Source organism: Hyla sarda, chromosome 3 (assembly GCF_029499605.1).
Source record: "Hyla sarda isolate aHylSar1 chromosome 3, aHylSar1.hap1, whole genome shotgun sequence".
NCBI lineage: Eukaryota > Metazoa > Chordata > Amphibia > Anura > Hylidae > Hyla > Hyla sarda.
Window position 1 is genome coordinate 299,967,081 of NC_079191.1, and position 17,502 is coordinate 299,984,582.

The window sequence follows — 17,502 nt, forward strand, 5'->3', positions numbered from 1 at the left end:
CATCTCCTGCAGACCGTCCTCTGGCTCTGCCCTCGCTCCTCCCCGCTCTAGCTTCAGCAAACTTCGGAGAGCGGAGGGGAGGAGCGGAGGGGAGGAGCGGTGAGGTGAGATCCCCTCACACCGGCTGGGAGGGGGGGGGGGGGGGGGTCTGAGCAGCGGCCCCCGGCTACTGAAATCAGCTGTGGGCCGCTGTGAGGAGAGATGGGTTCGGAAATCTCACCTCACACCGCCGCCCCCTCCATATACCCGAGCGCCGGTGTGAGGTGCAGACTTACGTCCACTCCTGCGCCTCACACCGGCATTAAAGAAAAATAAGGGAGAAGTCGGTCTGTCCCTGCTTGCCCGATACAGGGCTAAATCTATGAACAATTCACCTGCCCAGCACCAGGAACTACTTGTCCCGGGCATCGGACGATAGGACATCCCTGAATTTATATAATAATCATATTTGGTATTTTAAATAGATGGAATAAAATGTATATTTTATAAGGGGGGGGGGGGCCTAAGCTATAAGGAAGGGGTCCCCTGCCTCTCGGGGTGCTTCTGAGTGGTGCGCGAGAGCCCTGGCCAGAGAGGGAACCTGTCCAGCACAGGCGCTCGTTCGCTACTGGGGAATCCAGGATACTCTTTCCGGATGCCCAGGCGAGCGAGCGCCACCTTCAGATGCATGTGCACACACGCATACAGCTGAAAGTTTCCTCTCCGTGTAAGACGCAGGACCCAGGCTTCACTGAGAGGAGACCGGCGACCTCTGACCTCAGCACGCAGTGTAGGCACTTAAGAAGTCGCTTATTTTACCCAGTGACTTATTAGGTTAAAGGGGTACTCCGGTGGAAATATATATTTTTTAAATGAACTGGTGACAGAAAGTTAAACAGATTTGTAAATTACTTCTATTAAAAAATCTTAATCCTTTTAGTACTTTTTAGCAGCTGTATACTATAGAGGAAATTCTTTACTTTTTTAATTTCTTTTTCGTGTTGTCCGCAGTGCTCTCTGCTAACACCTCTGTACGTGTCAGGAACTGTCCAGAGCAGCTTAGGTTTGAAATGGGGATTTTCTCCTGCTCTGGACAGTTCCTTATACGGGCATGATGTGTCAGCAGAGAGCACTGTGGACAACGCAAAAAAGAAATTTAAAAAATATATATTTTTCCTCTGTAGCAAACAGCTGCTAAAAAGTACTGAAAGGATAAAGATTTTTTAATAGAAGTAATTTACAAATCTGTTTAACTTTCTGGCACCAGTTCATTTAAAAAAAAATAAGTTTCCCACCGGAGTACCTCTTTAATAATGTTCTACAACATGCAGCACCTATTTCTCACATGGCATTGCAGCCACTAGGTGTGAACCAGGTCTTTGCATTCAGCTTGGACCTTTACCACATGGCAGACCTGGATAAGCAGTCCCACTAAATATAGTTGAGTACCCCTGCTCTATGAGTTTTCAAAAGTTTTTATCTATAAAGACCAGTACACAATTAATTAAATAGAATGAGTGACTATTTTATTTAAAAAATGCTCTTTTTTACTAGTATGTATTGTCTTCAGGTGTGACACATTTAATACCTGCTACACAATAAATCCTTCCACACTCCAGCTATTTACCAGAGAAATATTCTGAGCTGTATTTATCACATCTTTATACAAACCTAACACTAACCACTATATTTCTGTTTTTAAATAAACCACAATTTATTATGAAAGAAATTTGTTTTTCTAAAATTAGATAAAAAAAATAAAAAGTTACTACACTGAAGTCAGAATAGTTGTACATGTCAGTTAGGCCTCTTTCACATTGCCATTGTACTCAGCTATTCAGAGATCCATCAGCAGTCCGACGGGAGTTTAGTGGAGAAGAAAATAGTGCAAGATCCATTTTCTTTTCTCCGCTAAATTTCTGAAAAATGACAATCACCGATTGACCCGACGCAAGTCAATGGTGTCCGTCGGGACCCGGTAGTAGCACTTTGCATCCGACCAATTTTAGGGTCCGATCAGCTCAAAAAAAAAAAAAAAGAGCTGAAGGGACCCTTTACAAGTCAGAAGTGAACGGCAATGTGAACCCAGCCTTATGTGTACTGTTAAAAGGTAAATTGTTAATACCACCATTATCTTCAGAAACATCTTCTGGATTACTTTCACTGTCTGCTTCATATCCTTTTTCCTCTCCAAAAATGCCTAACTTGCACATGTGGCTTTCATCTGGATCTTCAGAAACGTCTCCATGTTGTAAAACCATCTCTTCAGTCTTCTGTGTCTATGAAAAAAAATTTGATGAGGATTTGTACTGTGTTAGCCATAGAAATATAGAAGAGAACTGGAGCAGTGGTAGATGATACCTTTATTGGCTAACCGTGTATAGATTGTAAGCTTTCAAGACCTCTTAGGTCCCTTCATAAGGCATGCTACAAAAGGTGAAGAGCACTCTCAAATACAATTCTAACTGGCATGGTTACAAATGGGAGAACAGATATGATCAACCCATATAGGACAGTTATTTGATCAGGGAGAGATGGTATACACAGAAAATTGCATCTCTTTTGAAGACATTTACAACATGCACATCCATAATAATGTATTGTTGGTCACTTCATACACCTAAAAAGTAATTAATAAACGTAATCAAAACAAACGGTACCAATAAAAAAAAAAACTAAAAGATCACGGCATTACAGCAAGGAGCTTCTAATGGGCAGAACTTTAGATATACATAATGTAAACATATAAGTTACACTTCTTTTTACAGCTATTAATGCCCACTATAGCCAAATATATTGGGTTTAGTGCAGGTGAAATAGCTGTCCGATTCTCTATAAGGGGTTAAACTTGTTTATTGAGTCAGACATCACAGCACTGTGTGGCACAGAGTTCAAATTACAGTAAAGAATCCCATTCTGATGATGGTGAAACCTTTCTTTTTCTAAACGTACACTGCGCCCCCTTATCCTGGTTACCGGCCTAGGTCTAAAAATATCCCTAGAAAGATCTCTCTACTGTCCATTCATATATTTGTACATTGATATTAGATCGCCCCTAAGACATCTCTCCAAGCTAAATAACACCAAACTTAGTTACCTGTCCGTTTTGTAATCCTCCCATACCATAAATTATTTTTGTCATCCTCTTCTGCACCCTCTCGAGTTCCGCCATGTCCTTATTATATGCAGGTGCCCAAAAATGGACACAAAATTCCATTTGTGGTCTGACCAATAATTTATATTGAGGCAAAACGAAGTCACCAGCCTCTATGCTTTGGCAGCAGCTGCCTGGCACTGATCAAACATTCTGTGCAGAACCTCACATTTATCCACATTTAACTTAATTTGCCTTTTCTCTGTCCAAGCTTCCAACTTCCCCAGATCCCTCTAATATATTATCCTCCTTTGTGGCAAATAACTGAAGTTTATGGGACGAAGCCCATTATGACCTTAAGGACCAGAGCATTTTTTGCTAATCTGACCACTGACACTAAACATTAATAACTCTAGAATGCTTTTACTTCTGAATTAGATTCAGAGACAGTTTTTTCATGACATATTCTACTTTAACACAGTGGTAAATTTTCATCGATGCTTGCATAATTTCTTGGTGAATCATTCAAAAAATGTCATGAAAAATTAGAAAATGTTGCATTTTTCTAACTTTGAAGCTCTCTGCTTGTAAGGAACGTGGACATACCAAATAAATTATATATTGATGATTCACATATACAATATGTCTACTTTAAAGTTGACAGGATTTTACTTTTTGAAGACATCAGAGGGCTTCAAAGTATAGCAGCAATTTTCCAATTTTTCATGTAAATTTCAGGGTCTTTATGTTAGAAATACCCCATAATGGACCCCATTAAGAAAACTGCACACCTCAACATATTAAAAATGACATTCAGAAAGTTTGTTAACCCTTTAGGTGTTTCACAGGAATAGCAGCAAAATGGAGGCGAAAATTCAAAATCTTCATTTTTTACACATGTTCTTGTAGACCCATATTTTTTATTTTTACAAGGGGTTAAAGGAGAAAAAGCCCCCCAAATTTTGTAATCCAATTTCTCTCAAGGAAATACCTCAAATGTGGATGTAAAGTACTTTGTGAGTGCACTAGAGGGCTCAGAAGGGAAGGAGCAACAATGGGCTTTTGGAAAGTGAATTTTGCTGAAATGGTTTTGGAGGGGCATGTCTCATTTAGGAAGCTCCCATGGTGCCAGAACAGCTAACACCACCCCACATGGCCCACTATATGGGAAACTAAAACCCTCAAGGAACATAACAAGTGGTACAGTGAGCCTAAACACCCCGCAGGTGTTTAACGGATTATCAATAAAGTTGGACATGAAAATTTAAATTTTACATTTTTTTCACACTGATGTTACCCCAAATTTTTCATTTTCACGGACCACTGTTCCAAAAATCTGTCAGCCACCTGTGGGGTGTAAATGCTCACTGCACTCCTTGTTATGTTCCCTGAGGGGTGTAGTTTCCAAAATGGAGTCACGTGTGTTTTTATTTTTTTGCATTTATGTCATAGCCGCTGTAACCAGCAGCCACCCCTGTGCAAATCACCAGTTTAGGCCTCAAATGTACATGGTGTGCGCTCACTCCTGAGCCCTGTAGTGCACCCGCAGAGCACTTTACGTCCACATATGGAGTATTTCCGTACTCAGGAGAAATTGCTTTAAAAATTTTGGGGGTCTTTTTTTTCTTTTACCTCTTATGAAAATTTAAAGTACGGGGCAACACCAGCATGTTAGTGTAAAAAAAAAAAAAAAAAAAAAAAAAATTATTTAACATGCTGGTGTAGACCACAACTTTACCTTTTCGTACGGGTTAAAAGGAGAAAAAGACATCCAAAATTTGTAGCTTCATTTCGTACGGAAATACCCAATATGTGGCACTAAACTGTTGCCTTGAAATACGACAGGGTTCAGGAGAGCGAGTGTGCCATGCGCATTTGAGGCCTGAAATAAAGATTTGCATAGTGACCTCCACCACCAAAAAATGCCCTATGGCTTTGTTTCCCAAACAAGGGTGCCTGTCGCAAAACTCTCAGCATGCCTGGACAATCAATTGCTGTCTGGCAATGCTGGGAGTTGTTGTTTTGCAAAAGCCCGAGGCTCCATTTAGAAAACAGTGCCGAAAGAGTAATTTTTCACTTTTATTGGGTAGGGGCGTTGGGGGTAACTGTGTAGGGGTATGTGTATATGTAGTGTTTTACTCTTTATTTTCTTGTTAGTGAAGTGTAGTGTAGTGTTTTTTAAGCTACATTCCTCCAACCTACAGCTGTTGCAAAACTACAACTACCAGACCATCCATGCTGGGAGTTGTAGTTTTACAACAGCTGGAGACACACTGATGGGGAAACACTGAGTTGGGGAAACACTGAATTAGGTCACAGATCCTAACTCAGTGTTTCCCCATCAGTGTGTCTCCAGCTGTTGTAAAACTACAACACTCAGCATGGGTGATCTGTCAGTGCATGCTGGGAGTCGAAGTTATGCAACAGCTGGAGGGGCACAGTTTGGAGACCACTGTGTAGTAGTCTCCATACTGTGGCCCTACAGATGTTTCAAAACTACAAATCCCAGCATGCCCAGACTGCCCAGGCATGCTGGGAGTTGTAGTTTTGAAACTTCTAGGGCCCGCCTGCGCCGTCCTGCCAGTCACATGCGCCGCTGCCGCCAGTCCCACCTATCATAAACACCGCCACCGCAGCCAGGTACCCTTGCAGCCAGCCAGCTATCACCACGGCAACCCCACTCTGCCCGGGCTTCCAGGGGCGGGCAGAGCGTGGCATTATGACTTGACACCCCCCCCCCCCCCCCCCCCTCAACCATTGGTTGGTCAGTTTTGACCGACCAATGGCAGGGGATAGGAGGAGGTAGCAACCCTGCCACCTCACTCCTATCCTTCAGGATGATCGCGACGGTCTCTGACAGCGCCAATCACAGTAATTTTTCCTGGGCGATCAGGTAACCAGTGACCCGATCAGACGGAAAGAGCTGTGATTCGCCGGTCAGATGTGCAATCGCCAACAGGGGGGTTGTCTCAGGGCACCCTTGGGCGATGTCCTGGGATGGCTGCTGATAGAGGTCAGTCATCCCGTTCCGATCATGCGCGGCGGGTACTGGAAATCACAAAGGAGTACAGGTACGCCCTTGGTCCATAAGGGTGGGAGCAGAGTGAGAGGGGGAGGAGTCACAGTGAAGGCAAGAGAAGAACACGCCCCTCCCTTTGAGACCATTGAAAAGACATTGAGCAGCTGTAAATGCTATTTTTAAGTGAAATATCAGTGATAGATACATAAAAACGTTATGTACATGATCAGGATAAGGTACTGAGTAACATTTAACAGCTTTATTTTTTTGTGGGATCTGAGAGGTACACTTTAAAGGAGAACTATGGAAAAAATTTACTTATCCCCTATACACAGGGCTCCAGCAGTTGGACCCCCGGCTATCTCCGGCATGGGACCCAAATACAGCACTCGGCATTATAGTAGGTCACATAAAAATAAATGGAGCAGTTGCCGTCTACCAGTGGCTAATCTGCGCTCCTTGTTGAGAGAGCTGGTGTCCGACCGCTGGGCCCCCATGATCAGGTACTTATTAACAACGTAACCAATGGGAACAGGTGGGAGTGTTTCTTTATTGATTTGTAATTGTACACGCTTGTTTATTATGCAATAGAATTGTAAGTGTATGTATATAAAGGTGTTTTGTATTCATTTTATCTATGCTTTAGAAAGGCTGACACTGAGCCAAAATGTTGTATATGGGGAACCAATAAACCACTGCTCATTATATTAACGTACAAAGTCTTCCATCTTTTGGTACTGTGGCCTGTTTGGATATATCACTGATTTCAGAAGCTATTTTAAAAAAAAGAATTAACCCACAATGATGAATATGTGAAAAAAAAGTGATTTTAAATATTTTACACTGACTTATGCGAAGATCATCAACACAAAAAGACCTCAAAGAACACACTACTAACCCAAGTGAATACTTTAGGGGGTGTAGTTTTAAAAAGAGGTCAATTGTGGGGGTGGGGTATGGAGCTACCAGCTTCAATCCTTTGCAGGAATGGAGTGGGACCTAGGATATTTATAATGATGTCCCAAAATCCCAATTGAGTTGTTCCATTCTTAGTCCCACCATGTAGCAAAGCAACCAAATATGGCCCAATCGGTGGTATTGCTTAACATAAGACGCACAGCGTAATAAAACATGGGGTGCTTTTCCTCCTTTTCAGACGCAATGTACAAAACATATGTCCCGCAAATGATGCATTTGTGGGGAAAAAAAAAAGCAAATTTCATTTTTTTTCCCACTGACTTTGTAACCATTATAGCTACACAAAAAGGACTCAAAGCATTCACTTTTGGTCTAGGCGAATACTTTAGGTAGTTTACAAAATGGTCACTTGTTGGGGTTATGTATGGTTCTGGCTAGAGATGAGCGAATCAAATTTGACGAATCCAAATTAGTTACAAATTTCCTTAAAAATTCGTATCGTAATGAATACGAATATCGTTGCGATTCTACAAACGCAAATCACTTCATTAAACTCCATTTAGTGCGGTCCAGGCTCCCGGGCATCTGAAATGGCGGATCCACATTTGAGGACATGGGGCAAGAAATCCTAGGAAGGCGGAAACAAAGGTAGGCGGGATGACCACAAATCACATGCAGGATGCAGCCTATCAGCAGTCAGTCACCCATGTGATGTCACAGCCCTATATAATCAGCAGCCATATTCCGGCTAGTCACTTCATCCTTTCACTGCAGAGAGATAGGACAGACAGCGCTGTGTGTTACACAGAAAAGCTTTTTACAGCAGGTTTTCACCTAGTCACATCAGTGTTCTGTTGGAAAGAGACCAGTGCGTTTTTCACAGAAAATAATTCTTACTGCAGCGATTAACCTCCCAATCACTGTCTACAGCTTGGTAATACAGAGAGGGAGAGAGAGTTGTGTTTTGCCTCGTACATTTAAACAAGCTGGTTCAGCTGGAGAAACCTTAGGAGAGGAGGGAGGAATATGTTTTAAGCGCAACTCTGTACCTGTCACCAAACTAAACTTTTAATACAGGGATGTGGAAATTATATCGCTCGACGCCCGGGACAAGTAGTTTTGGGCGCCGGGCAGGTGAATTTTTTATAGATTTAGCCCTGTATCGGGCTAGCAGGGACAGACCGACGTCCCCCTTATTTTTCTTTACTGCCGGTGTGAGGCGCCGTAGCGGATGCAAGTCTACACCTCACACCGGCGCTCAGAGTGTATGGAGGGGGCAGCGGGGGCCCCCATCTGACCGCAGAGCCCGAGGTCGCACTTCGCATTACATAATTGAGCCCCGCCCCCTTATCTAATCCTCCCGGAGGATGGAGGACGCAGCTACACATAACACAAGAAGACAGGGGGAGAGAAAGGATGTCCACAGCTCGGCACACTGCTCCTCCCCTCCCCATCCTCTTTCTTCACAGGACCTAATCCACCACGGGGAGGTTGCATGTTTGCACGGGGAAAACAGAGCAGGGGGAGGGGAGAGAGGAGAGGATGTCCGGTGTGAGGGGAGATTTTCAAACCCATGTAACCTCACACCGGCCGGGACTACAGCTCTGATGTCCACTCATGGCGGCTCAGGTGAGGAGGCAGAGAATGCAGGAAGGGTGGTTGTATATGTATGGTGTGAGTGTATGTGTGTATAATGTCTGTGTGTGATGTGTATGTAATGTATAATGTCTGTGTGTGATGTGTATGTAATGTATAATGTCTGTGTGATGTGTGTATGTAATGGATAATGTGTGTATGATGTCTGTCGATGTGTGTATGTATGTGATGTATGATGTGGGGGGGGGCAGCGGTGTATGTATGATGTGTGTGTGTATATGTATAGTGTGAGTATATGTGTGATGTGTGTATGTAATGTATGATGTGGGTGGGCAGTGGCGGGTGTATGTACGATTTGTGCATATGTATGGTGTATATGTATGGTTTGAGTGTATATGTGTATGATGTATCTGTGATGTGTGTATGATGTGGGGGGGGGGGGGGGGGGGCACTGCCGCCGCCAGTTGTGCCATCTAATTTTATTTATTTTTAGTGGTTTCTGGCCACCCAAACTAAATTGCATCTCACCCCCTTCATACTCGCCCACCAACCAAGAGTCCCACGGATGCACGCAAACACACCCGAACCAAAACTACAACTCCCAGCATGTTGCACCATAACCTAAACTGTAGAACTATAAAGTGCAACATGCTGGGAGTTGTAGTTTTGGTTCGGGTCAGCTGCAGAGCAATAGGCTGCATCAGGGCATGCTGGGTGTTTTAGTTACTAACTGCAATTCCCAGTATTCCCTGACACAGCCTATGTCTCTGCAGCTGACACGAACCAAAACTACAACTCCCAGCATGTTACACAATAACCCTAACTGTACTACTATACAGTGCAACATGCTGCAACACCCACACTACCATAGGCTGTATCAGGGCATGCTGAGAGTTGTAGTTATCTAGTAACTTAATGCAACTTCCAGCATTTTCTGACACAAAATGCAGCGCACAAACTGGAGAAGCAGAACCCCCCCCCCCCCCCCCCAGTAACACAAGTCCCTATGAAGACTGAAAAATAGTGATTAAAATATTTTAAAAAGTGCGTATATATGTGAATAAGCCCCTTTCCTAATAAAAGTTTCCAATTTTCTTTAAATAAAAATAATGTACAAAAATAAACATAAGTGGTATCGCTGCATGTGGAAATGTCCAGACTATTAAAATATGATGTTAATTAAACCATACGGTGTAAATGTAAAAAATAGTCCAGAATTTCTCATTTTTGGTCACTTCATATTAGAAATTTTTTTATGGTGATCAAAAAGTTACATCTAGACTTTTCTGGACTTGCCTCGGGTGTAAAAGGAGCTACAACTCTCCGGCCGCTAATAGCCTGGCATGCTGGGATCGCCGAGGCCGCTATTAACTTAGACAGCGGTGATCTAATGGTTTGACAGCAGTGTCTAAAGGATCTTATATCCATCCCTGGTGGTCTAGTGGGGGGGGATCAGACTATTTTGTTCGAAATTATTTTGTCTACCAGGACAAGTAGATTTTCTTGAGGGACAAGTAGATTGTGTTCCGCTTTAGTCCCTTGGACAAGTAGGTTTTTTTTTTTTAATTTCCACACCCCTGTAATATATTGTTTCTTATATAATTATAAGACACTTTGCTATTTTACTTGCTGTTAAAATTCTCAACCTTTATGTTTTTCATGTGACTGAAAAAACGGCCACTAGGTGGCTCTGTTCTGTTCCCTATGTAAGTCAAACAGGACCTGCCAGGAGACAAACTCAGAAAGTGCATGCGGGGCATGGCGAGGCACAGCTATCGCAGGCTTTAGTGACGTCGCCCTTGCTGGGGAACACCCACTTTCTCCTGCTGGGAGCTCATACAAGGTGAGCAAGGGGAAAGGTATAATACAGAGCTTTTTAAAGCTTGAAAATAATTCTAAGGGCAGGAGGGAATATAATCTGAGTTTGTTTAGCAAATATGGTTTGATGACAGGTACTCTTTAAAGCACCACTGCCATCTAGTGGCCACTGAGTAAATGTTTTCAACTTTTTACTAATGAAATAAAGGTTAAGTTTTAAATATTATTTAGGAGGATCTTTAGTCATGGTTAACCCTGAGGGGGGTAATTCCCCAAGGAGTTGTATTTTCTATAGTTGTCCCTAAGATCCTCTGGGGACTTTTTTGGTGTTGTTGAGATATTACAGAGAGGGGCAGAAAGCGGTGTGTTGCACAGAACAACAGCAGCGATTCAGCTCAAGCTAAAATCCTGCCTAAAAGCACTGATAGGGAAGGGAGTGAGTTTGAAAGAGAAAGTGCAATTTTGGGTTTAGGGCACAGCGGCTGTGTGCTGCAGCACTGTTGTGTACTGCAGGTGTTGTGCACAAATACTTTAAGTGTACTGTAGCAAGTTTACTTGCCTCATAAGTGCATACCAAATACGTACATTTAAGTAGTGTACTATTTTGAACCTGTTTATCTGTCAAGGGCCTAGTTACTGTGAAAGGCCAGGCAAAAGCACTCACCGGCTGGTGTTGTACTCAAATACTTTAGAGGAGTACTCCAGCGCGCACTTTATTCCTTCTATCCTGTCCGGGCTGCAAAATAAAAGAAAACAAACTTTCTCTTATGTGCATACGCTCCCCCGGTGCTCCGGTACAGGTGTTCGGTCCTCGGCCTGTATTCTTACTTACTGTTAGCATGGCACGTCACATGGAGCTTCAGCCTATCACCGGCCGCAGCGATGTCCCGCCTCGGCCGGTGATAGGCTGGAGCTCCGTGTGACGTGTCGGGCGAACAGGAAGTAAGAAGAATACAGCCCGGGGACCGAACACCTGTACCGGAGCTCCGGGGGCTCGTTGGCAGGTAAGAGAAAGTGTGTTTTCTTTGATTTTGCATCCCGGACGGGATAAAAGGAAAAAAGTGCGCGCCGGAGTACTCCTTTAAGCATACTGTAGCACATTTTTCTCCCCTCATATGTGCATACCACATACATACATCAAAGTAGTGTACTATTGTATACCTGTTAGACTCAAGGGCCTAGATACTGTGAGAGGACAGCCAAAAGTACACATGTGCTGCTGTTCTAGGCAAATAATGTTAAGCGTAGTGGAGCGTATTCTACTGCCCTCATAAGTGCATACCACATACGTACATCTAAGTGTTGTACCATTTTGTTCCTGATAAAGTCTTAAGGGCCTAGTTACTGTAAAAAGACAGCAAAAAGTAGACACGTGCTGCTGTTCTAGACAAATACTGATTTAAGTGTAGTGAAGTATATTGTACTCCCCTCATATACGCCCAAGTATGTCAGGCAGAGAAGTGCCAGGACGTGCACAGAGGAGTGGCAGAGGCCTCAATTAATCAAGTGCAGGCAGAGGTCGCTGCAGACTAGGGGCGAGTGGCAGCAGGAGTCGCAGCGAGAGGCCTGATCACCCGGTATCAGCTAGCGGTCGTGTCTCGACCAGCATCCCATCGGCCGTCATCGAATGGTTAACACGGTCATCTACTTCATCACAAGAGACATCTGATATCCCCAGTCAACAGTCGGTGGGTTCCTCAGACACAACCCTCAGTTGGCATGGCCCGGGAGCAATCCCTGTCCTCCCATTGCCTCGGTCCTATGCTGTTCCCTCCCCTACAGAAGTATCTTATGCTGTGGGTTCAGCTCCACTATTCAGTGAGGATGATCTAATAGAGGACAGTCAGCAGCTACTGACCAGCCAAGAAGTGGAGGTGACATCCGCCGCTTCCTCTGCTAGGCGGGCAAGTAGTGATGAGGAGAGACGTCGGAAGTGGTGTTGCCAGCGTTCAGGGTTCTGAAGCAGACACTGTTGAGGAACCTGAGGAGGACATCAGTGACCTGTAGACATTTGATAATGATGAAGCCGATCGCAATTGGGAGCCAGAAGGGGCTTCTTCATCATTAGGAGAAGAGTGTTGCACGTTGCCCCTGAGGCAGCAGCTGAGCCAGCAAGGTGGTAGCATGGTTGGCAGTCAGCATGGTGGCAGAAGTGAAAATTCTGGACCCAAACGTGCCGGGAGACCACCTGCTTTGTGGCAGCCTTCCTTTTCTGGGAGGTAGTGGAACAGGGGTTCATGGAGACGGCGGCTGTAGTAGTCAATTAGTGCGTATTGTTGGTGGAAAAATCAGCTACTCAGTGGTTTGGCATCAAGCATCTGGAGGAGGTTCACATTGCCACATGCAAGATGTGTTGGCAGAAGGTGAAGCGTGGCCAGGGTCCTAATGTTGGCACCACAGCCCTGCATTAACATATGCTGTGCCACCAATAAAGCGGCCTGGGAGAACTGTGGCTCCGATGTGGTGGTCCAGCCTGCTGCATCACCCAGTGGCACACCGCTTCCTCTTTCAGCTAACCAAGGCGCCACCACCTCAGCCGAAGGGAGCTGTGGGTCATCCCCTCCTTCTGTCGCTCCTGCTTCTACTTTTAGTCAGCCATTCCACCAGCAATCCATCGGCGAATCCATGTGCAAGAGACAGAATCATGTGACCACTCATCCAACGGCGCAGAAGCTGAATGTGCTCCTGTCCAAGTTGCTGGTGCTCAGTTTTCAATTGGCGGACTCTGCACCTTTAAGAGAACTGATGGCTTGTGCAGAGTGGAGGTGGAAAGTCCCAAGCAGTCATTTCATTGCGAATAGGACAGTATCAGACCTGCACAATTTTGAGAAGGTGGGCTAGTCCTTGAGCCTGTCGGTGTGTACCAAAGTGCACTGCAGCACTGACATGTGGAGCTATAACTATGGTCAGGGACAATACAGGACCATTACGGCTCACTGGGTGAATGTGGTTCCAGCACAGCCACAAAGGCAACTTGGACAGGTCACGCCGCTTCCTCCTCCATGCACTCAGGCCATTGGTCCTGTGACAGTGTGCGACTCCACCTCCTCATCCTCCAACGTGTCCTCAGCCTCCATTGCACCGACAAGTCTCAGTGCCCCTTCAGCATACCATCTGTGCAGGGCACAGCGGTGTCACACTGTTCTTCACATGGTTTGCCTTGGCGAACAGAGTCACACAGGGGAGGAACTGCTAAAAGTCATTCGTATAGAAATCGGAGCAAGGCTTAAAAAAACTGGAAATGGGAACCATGGTGACTGACAACGGGAAGAACATCTTGTCTGTACTGCGGAAAGGAAGGCTGAGCCATGAGCCCTGCATGTCACACGTGTTCAATCTGGTTGTGAAGCGGTTCCTGAAGTGCTCCCCCCATTTGCAAGACATCCTAACAATGGGAAGGAAACTGTACATGAACTTCAGCCACTCGTACACAGCAAAGCACACCCTCCTTGAGCTGCAGAGTCAGATCGGTATCCCACAACTTAGTCTAATTTGCAATGTTGTCACACGTTGGCATTCCACCCTCCATATGGACCGACTATACGAAGAGAAAAGCCATCACTGATTTCTTCATGATCCAGGCGGTTAGGGGTACTCCCCTGTGTAACTTCAATGACAACCAGTGGCAGCTCATATGTGACACCTGCAGTTTGCTCAGGTCCATTGAGGAAGCCACATTATAAGTCAGTTGCCAGGATTACGGGATGAACAACGTCATTCCACTGCTTCATTTCCTACAACACGTGTTGGAAACGATGGCTGATCAGGGCACTGGAGACGTGGCGCTTACATCTCACGGCCACATGAACACTGTGGGGGCTGGACTGGAGCAGAGGCACAGTGGAGCAGTTTAGGTTTAGCGAAAAAACTAGAAAAGTTTTTTCTAGTCATCTGACAGGTGGAGGAGGAGGAGCAGCCAGAGGAGCTAAAGCGTTATGAGGAAGGCGAGACAAAGGACCCAGAAACACTATGGCAGTATGCAGTGAAGATGAGGCAGGGAGTCCCTTCATGTCACCTGCACAAATGGCCAATGGTATGAAAAAATGACGGTATGCGGGGAGGCACTGCTCTTTTTAAGAGGACAGTAAATTAACACAGGCCGGCACAGGACAAAGCAAATATTTATTCAGTAAATTCGGACAACGCAATTAGGCATTAAGCCTTCTTCAGGTCTATAACAAGGATACACTCTTCATTGTAGGTATAGTGTGAGTGTACTGGTCTTGGTCCTGTCTCTGCGCGGTGTCGGCGTGACACACGATGTCACCCAGAGTAGCTTCACTATGCGGCTGAAGGAAGCTACTCATCAGCGACTGTAGACTCAGGCTGCTGCTGATTGAGCCGATACTGCTCATGCCACCCCTCCCCTCCCCAGCAGCCGTGGCAGTGGATAGGCATCGGCCAACCGACTACGTAGAAGCTCCCTGAAGTAGGTCAGTTTGTCCTCCCTCTCAGTGGGTGTAAAAAAGACCCCCATTCTGGTCCGGTAGCGAGGGTCTAATAAGGTGGAGATCCAGAAGTCATCGCGCTGACTAATTTTGACAATTTGGGGGTCACTACGCAAGCAACTCAGCATGCATCGTGCCATTTGTGACAGTGACTCGCTGGGACTACCTGTCTCCATCACCACTGCATACTGCCACGGTGTGTCTGGGTCCTCTGTCTCGCCTCCCTCGTAATAACCCCCCAGCTCCTCTGGCTGCTCCTGCTCCTCCTCTCCTGTCCAATGACCAGAAAAACCAGCCATCTCATCCACCGTAAACTGTGCTCCGCTCTGCCCCTCATCATCCTCCTCCAGTTCATCCCCCACAGGACTCATGTAGCCTTCTGATGTAGGCGCAACATCTCCATTGCCGTGACCAGCCAGGTTTTCAATCATTTTTTGGAGTAAATGTAGGAGTGAAATTACGTCGTTCATGGCGTAATTCGAACGACTAACATAAAATGTGGCTTCCTCAAAGGACCTCAGCAAACGGTAGGTGTCATGTATGAGCTGCCACTCGTTCACATTGAAGTTACACAGGGGAGTACTCCTATATGCTTGTATCATCAAAAAATCCGTGATGGCTTTTCTTTGTTCGTATAGTCTGTCCAACATATGGAGGGTGGAATTCCAACGCGTGGCAACGTCACAAAGGAGACTATGTTGTGGGATACCGTTCTGACGCTGCAGCTCAAGCAAAGTGTGCTTGCCGGTGTACGAGTGGCTTAGGTGCATGCACAGTTTCCTTGCCATTGTCAGGACGTCTTGCAAATGGGATGAAGACTTGATTAACTTCTTGACAATCAGATTAGACACGTGTGCCATGCAGGGCGAATGGTTCACACTTCCTTGTCGCAGCATGGCCACAATGTTCTTCCCATTGTCGGTCACCATGGTTCCCATTTCCAGATTTCGTGGAGTAAGCCATACTCTGATTTCTTCCCTAATGAACTTTAGCAGCTCCTCCCGTGTTACTCCGTTCGCCAAGGCAAACCATGTGAAGGACGTCTTGACACCGCTGTGCCCTACACGCGTGGTACGATGAAGGGCCACCGAGATTTGGACGTGCAGTGAGGCCGAGAACACGGGGGGAGGAGGAGGAGGTGCACACTGTAAAAGGACCAACTGCCTGGGAGCCAGAGCGTGGAGGAGGAAGCAGTGTGACCTGTCCAAATTGCTGTTGTGGCTGTGCAGGAACAACATTTACCCAGTGGGCCGTAAAAAACATGTATTGTCCCAGGCCGTAGTTACAGCTCCACACGTCGGTGCTGCTGTGCACTTTTGAACACACCGATAGGCTCAAGGACTGGCCCACCTTCTCTTGTACAAACTTATGCAGGGCTGGTACTGCCTTCGCAAAGAAATGACGGCTTGGGACTCTCCACCTCGGCTCAGCACAAGCCATCAATTCCTTGAAAGCTGCTGAGTCCACCAGTTGGAAAGGGAGGGACTGCAACACCAGCAACTTGGACAGGAGCACATTCAACTTCTGTGCCGTTGGATGAGTGGGCGCATACTGTTGTCTCTTGGACATGGCTTCGCCGATCGATTGTTGGCGGAATGGCTGACTACGAGCGGAAGAAGCAGGAGCGCAAGAAGGAGGGTTTGACACAATGCTCCCTTCGGCTGAGGTGGTGGAGCCTTGGCTGGATGACGGAGGGAGCGGATGGCCACTGGGTGATGCTGGACCACTACATCGGAGCAACAGTTATCCCAGGCCGCTTTATGGTGGCGAATCATGTGTTGACGCAGGGCCGTGGTGCAGAGATTGGGACCCTGGCCACGCTTCACTTTCTGCCGACAGATTTTGCATGTGACTACGCTAAGGTCCTCCGGATACTTTATGAATAACAACCACACCGCAGAGTAGCTGATTTTCCCACCCGCAGTCCGCACTATTTCACTGCTATTGGTGCCGTCTCCAGGAATCCCTGTTCCACTACCTCCCTGAATGGTAGCTTGCCGCGAAGCAGGTGGTCTCCCCCTGGCACGTTTGGCTCCTGAATTTCCACTACTGCCACCACCACGCTGATTGCCAACCGTGCTACCGCCTTGCTGCCTCATAGACAAAGAGCAAATCTCTTCTCCTGATGATGATGATGTTGATGAAGCCCTGGCTTCTGCACCCGGCTCCCAATTGCGATCGGCTTCATCATCAAAAGATGTGTGCACGTCACTGATGTCCTCCTCGTGTTCCACAACAGTGTCTGCCTCAGGACCCTGAACAATTGAAACACCGCCTCCCACGTCACTCTCCGCATCACTACTTGCCCGCCTTGCGGAGCAAGCGACGCATGTCTCCTCACATTCTTGGCTGCCCATTAGCTGCTGACTGTCCTCTATTACATCGTCCTCACTAAATAGTGGAGCTGAACCCAAAGCAGAAGATACTACTTTGGGAGAGGGAACAGCATAGGACAAAGGCAATGGTATTAAGGGGACTGCTCCCGGGCCATGCCAACTGAGGGTTGTGTCTGAGGAACCCACCGACTCTTGACAGGGGTTGGCAGATGTTGCTTGTGATGATGGGGATGAGTGTGCAAACCAATTGACGAGGAGAGATGGGTCGACAGCACGACCGCTGGGTGTTAACGG

General features: G+C 46.1%; 1 protein-coding gene across 4 annotated transcripts in view; it reads right to left on the reverse strand.

Annotated features, from left to right (window-relative positions):
- LYST (lysosomal trafficking regulator) overlaps positions 1–17,502 on the reverse strand; it is a 1,083,863-nt gene that overhangs the window by 850,151 nt on the left and 216,210 nt on the right. For 3 of the 4 annotated variants that reach the window (XM_056566939.1, XM_056566938.1, XM_056566941.1), the window contains exon 7: positions 2,105–2,258. In XM_056566939.1, the coding sequence (XP_056422914.1) occupies positions 2,105–2,258 (154 nt within the window). The remainder of the gene's footprint in view (positions 1–2,104; positions 2,259–17,502) is intronic. The other variant, XM_056566940.1, reaches the window with a different exon arrangement.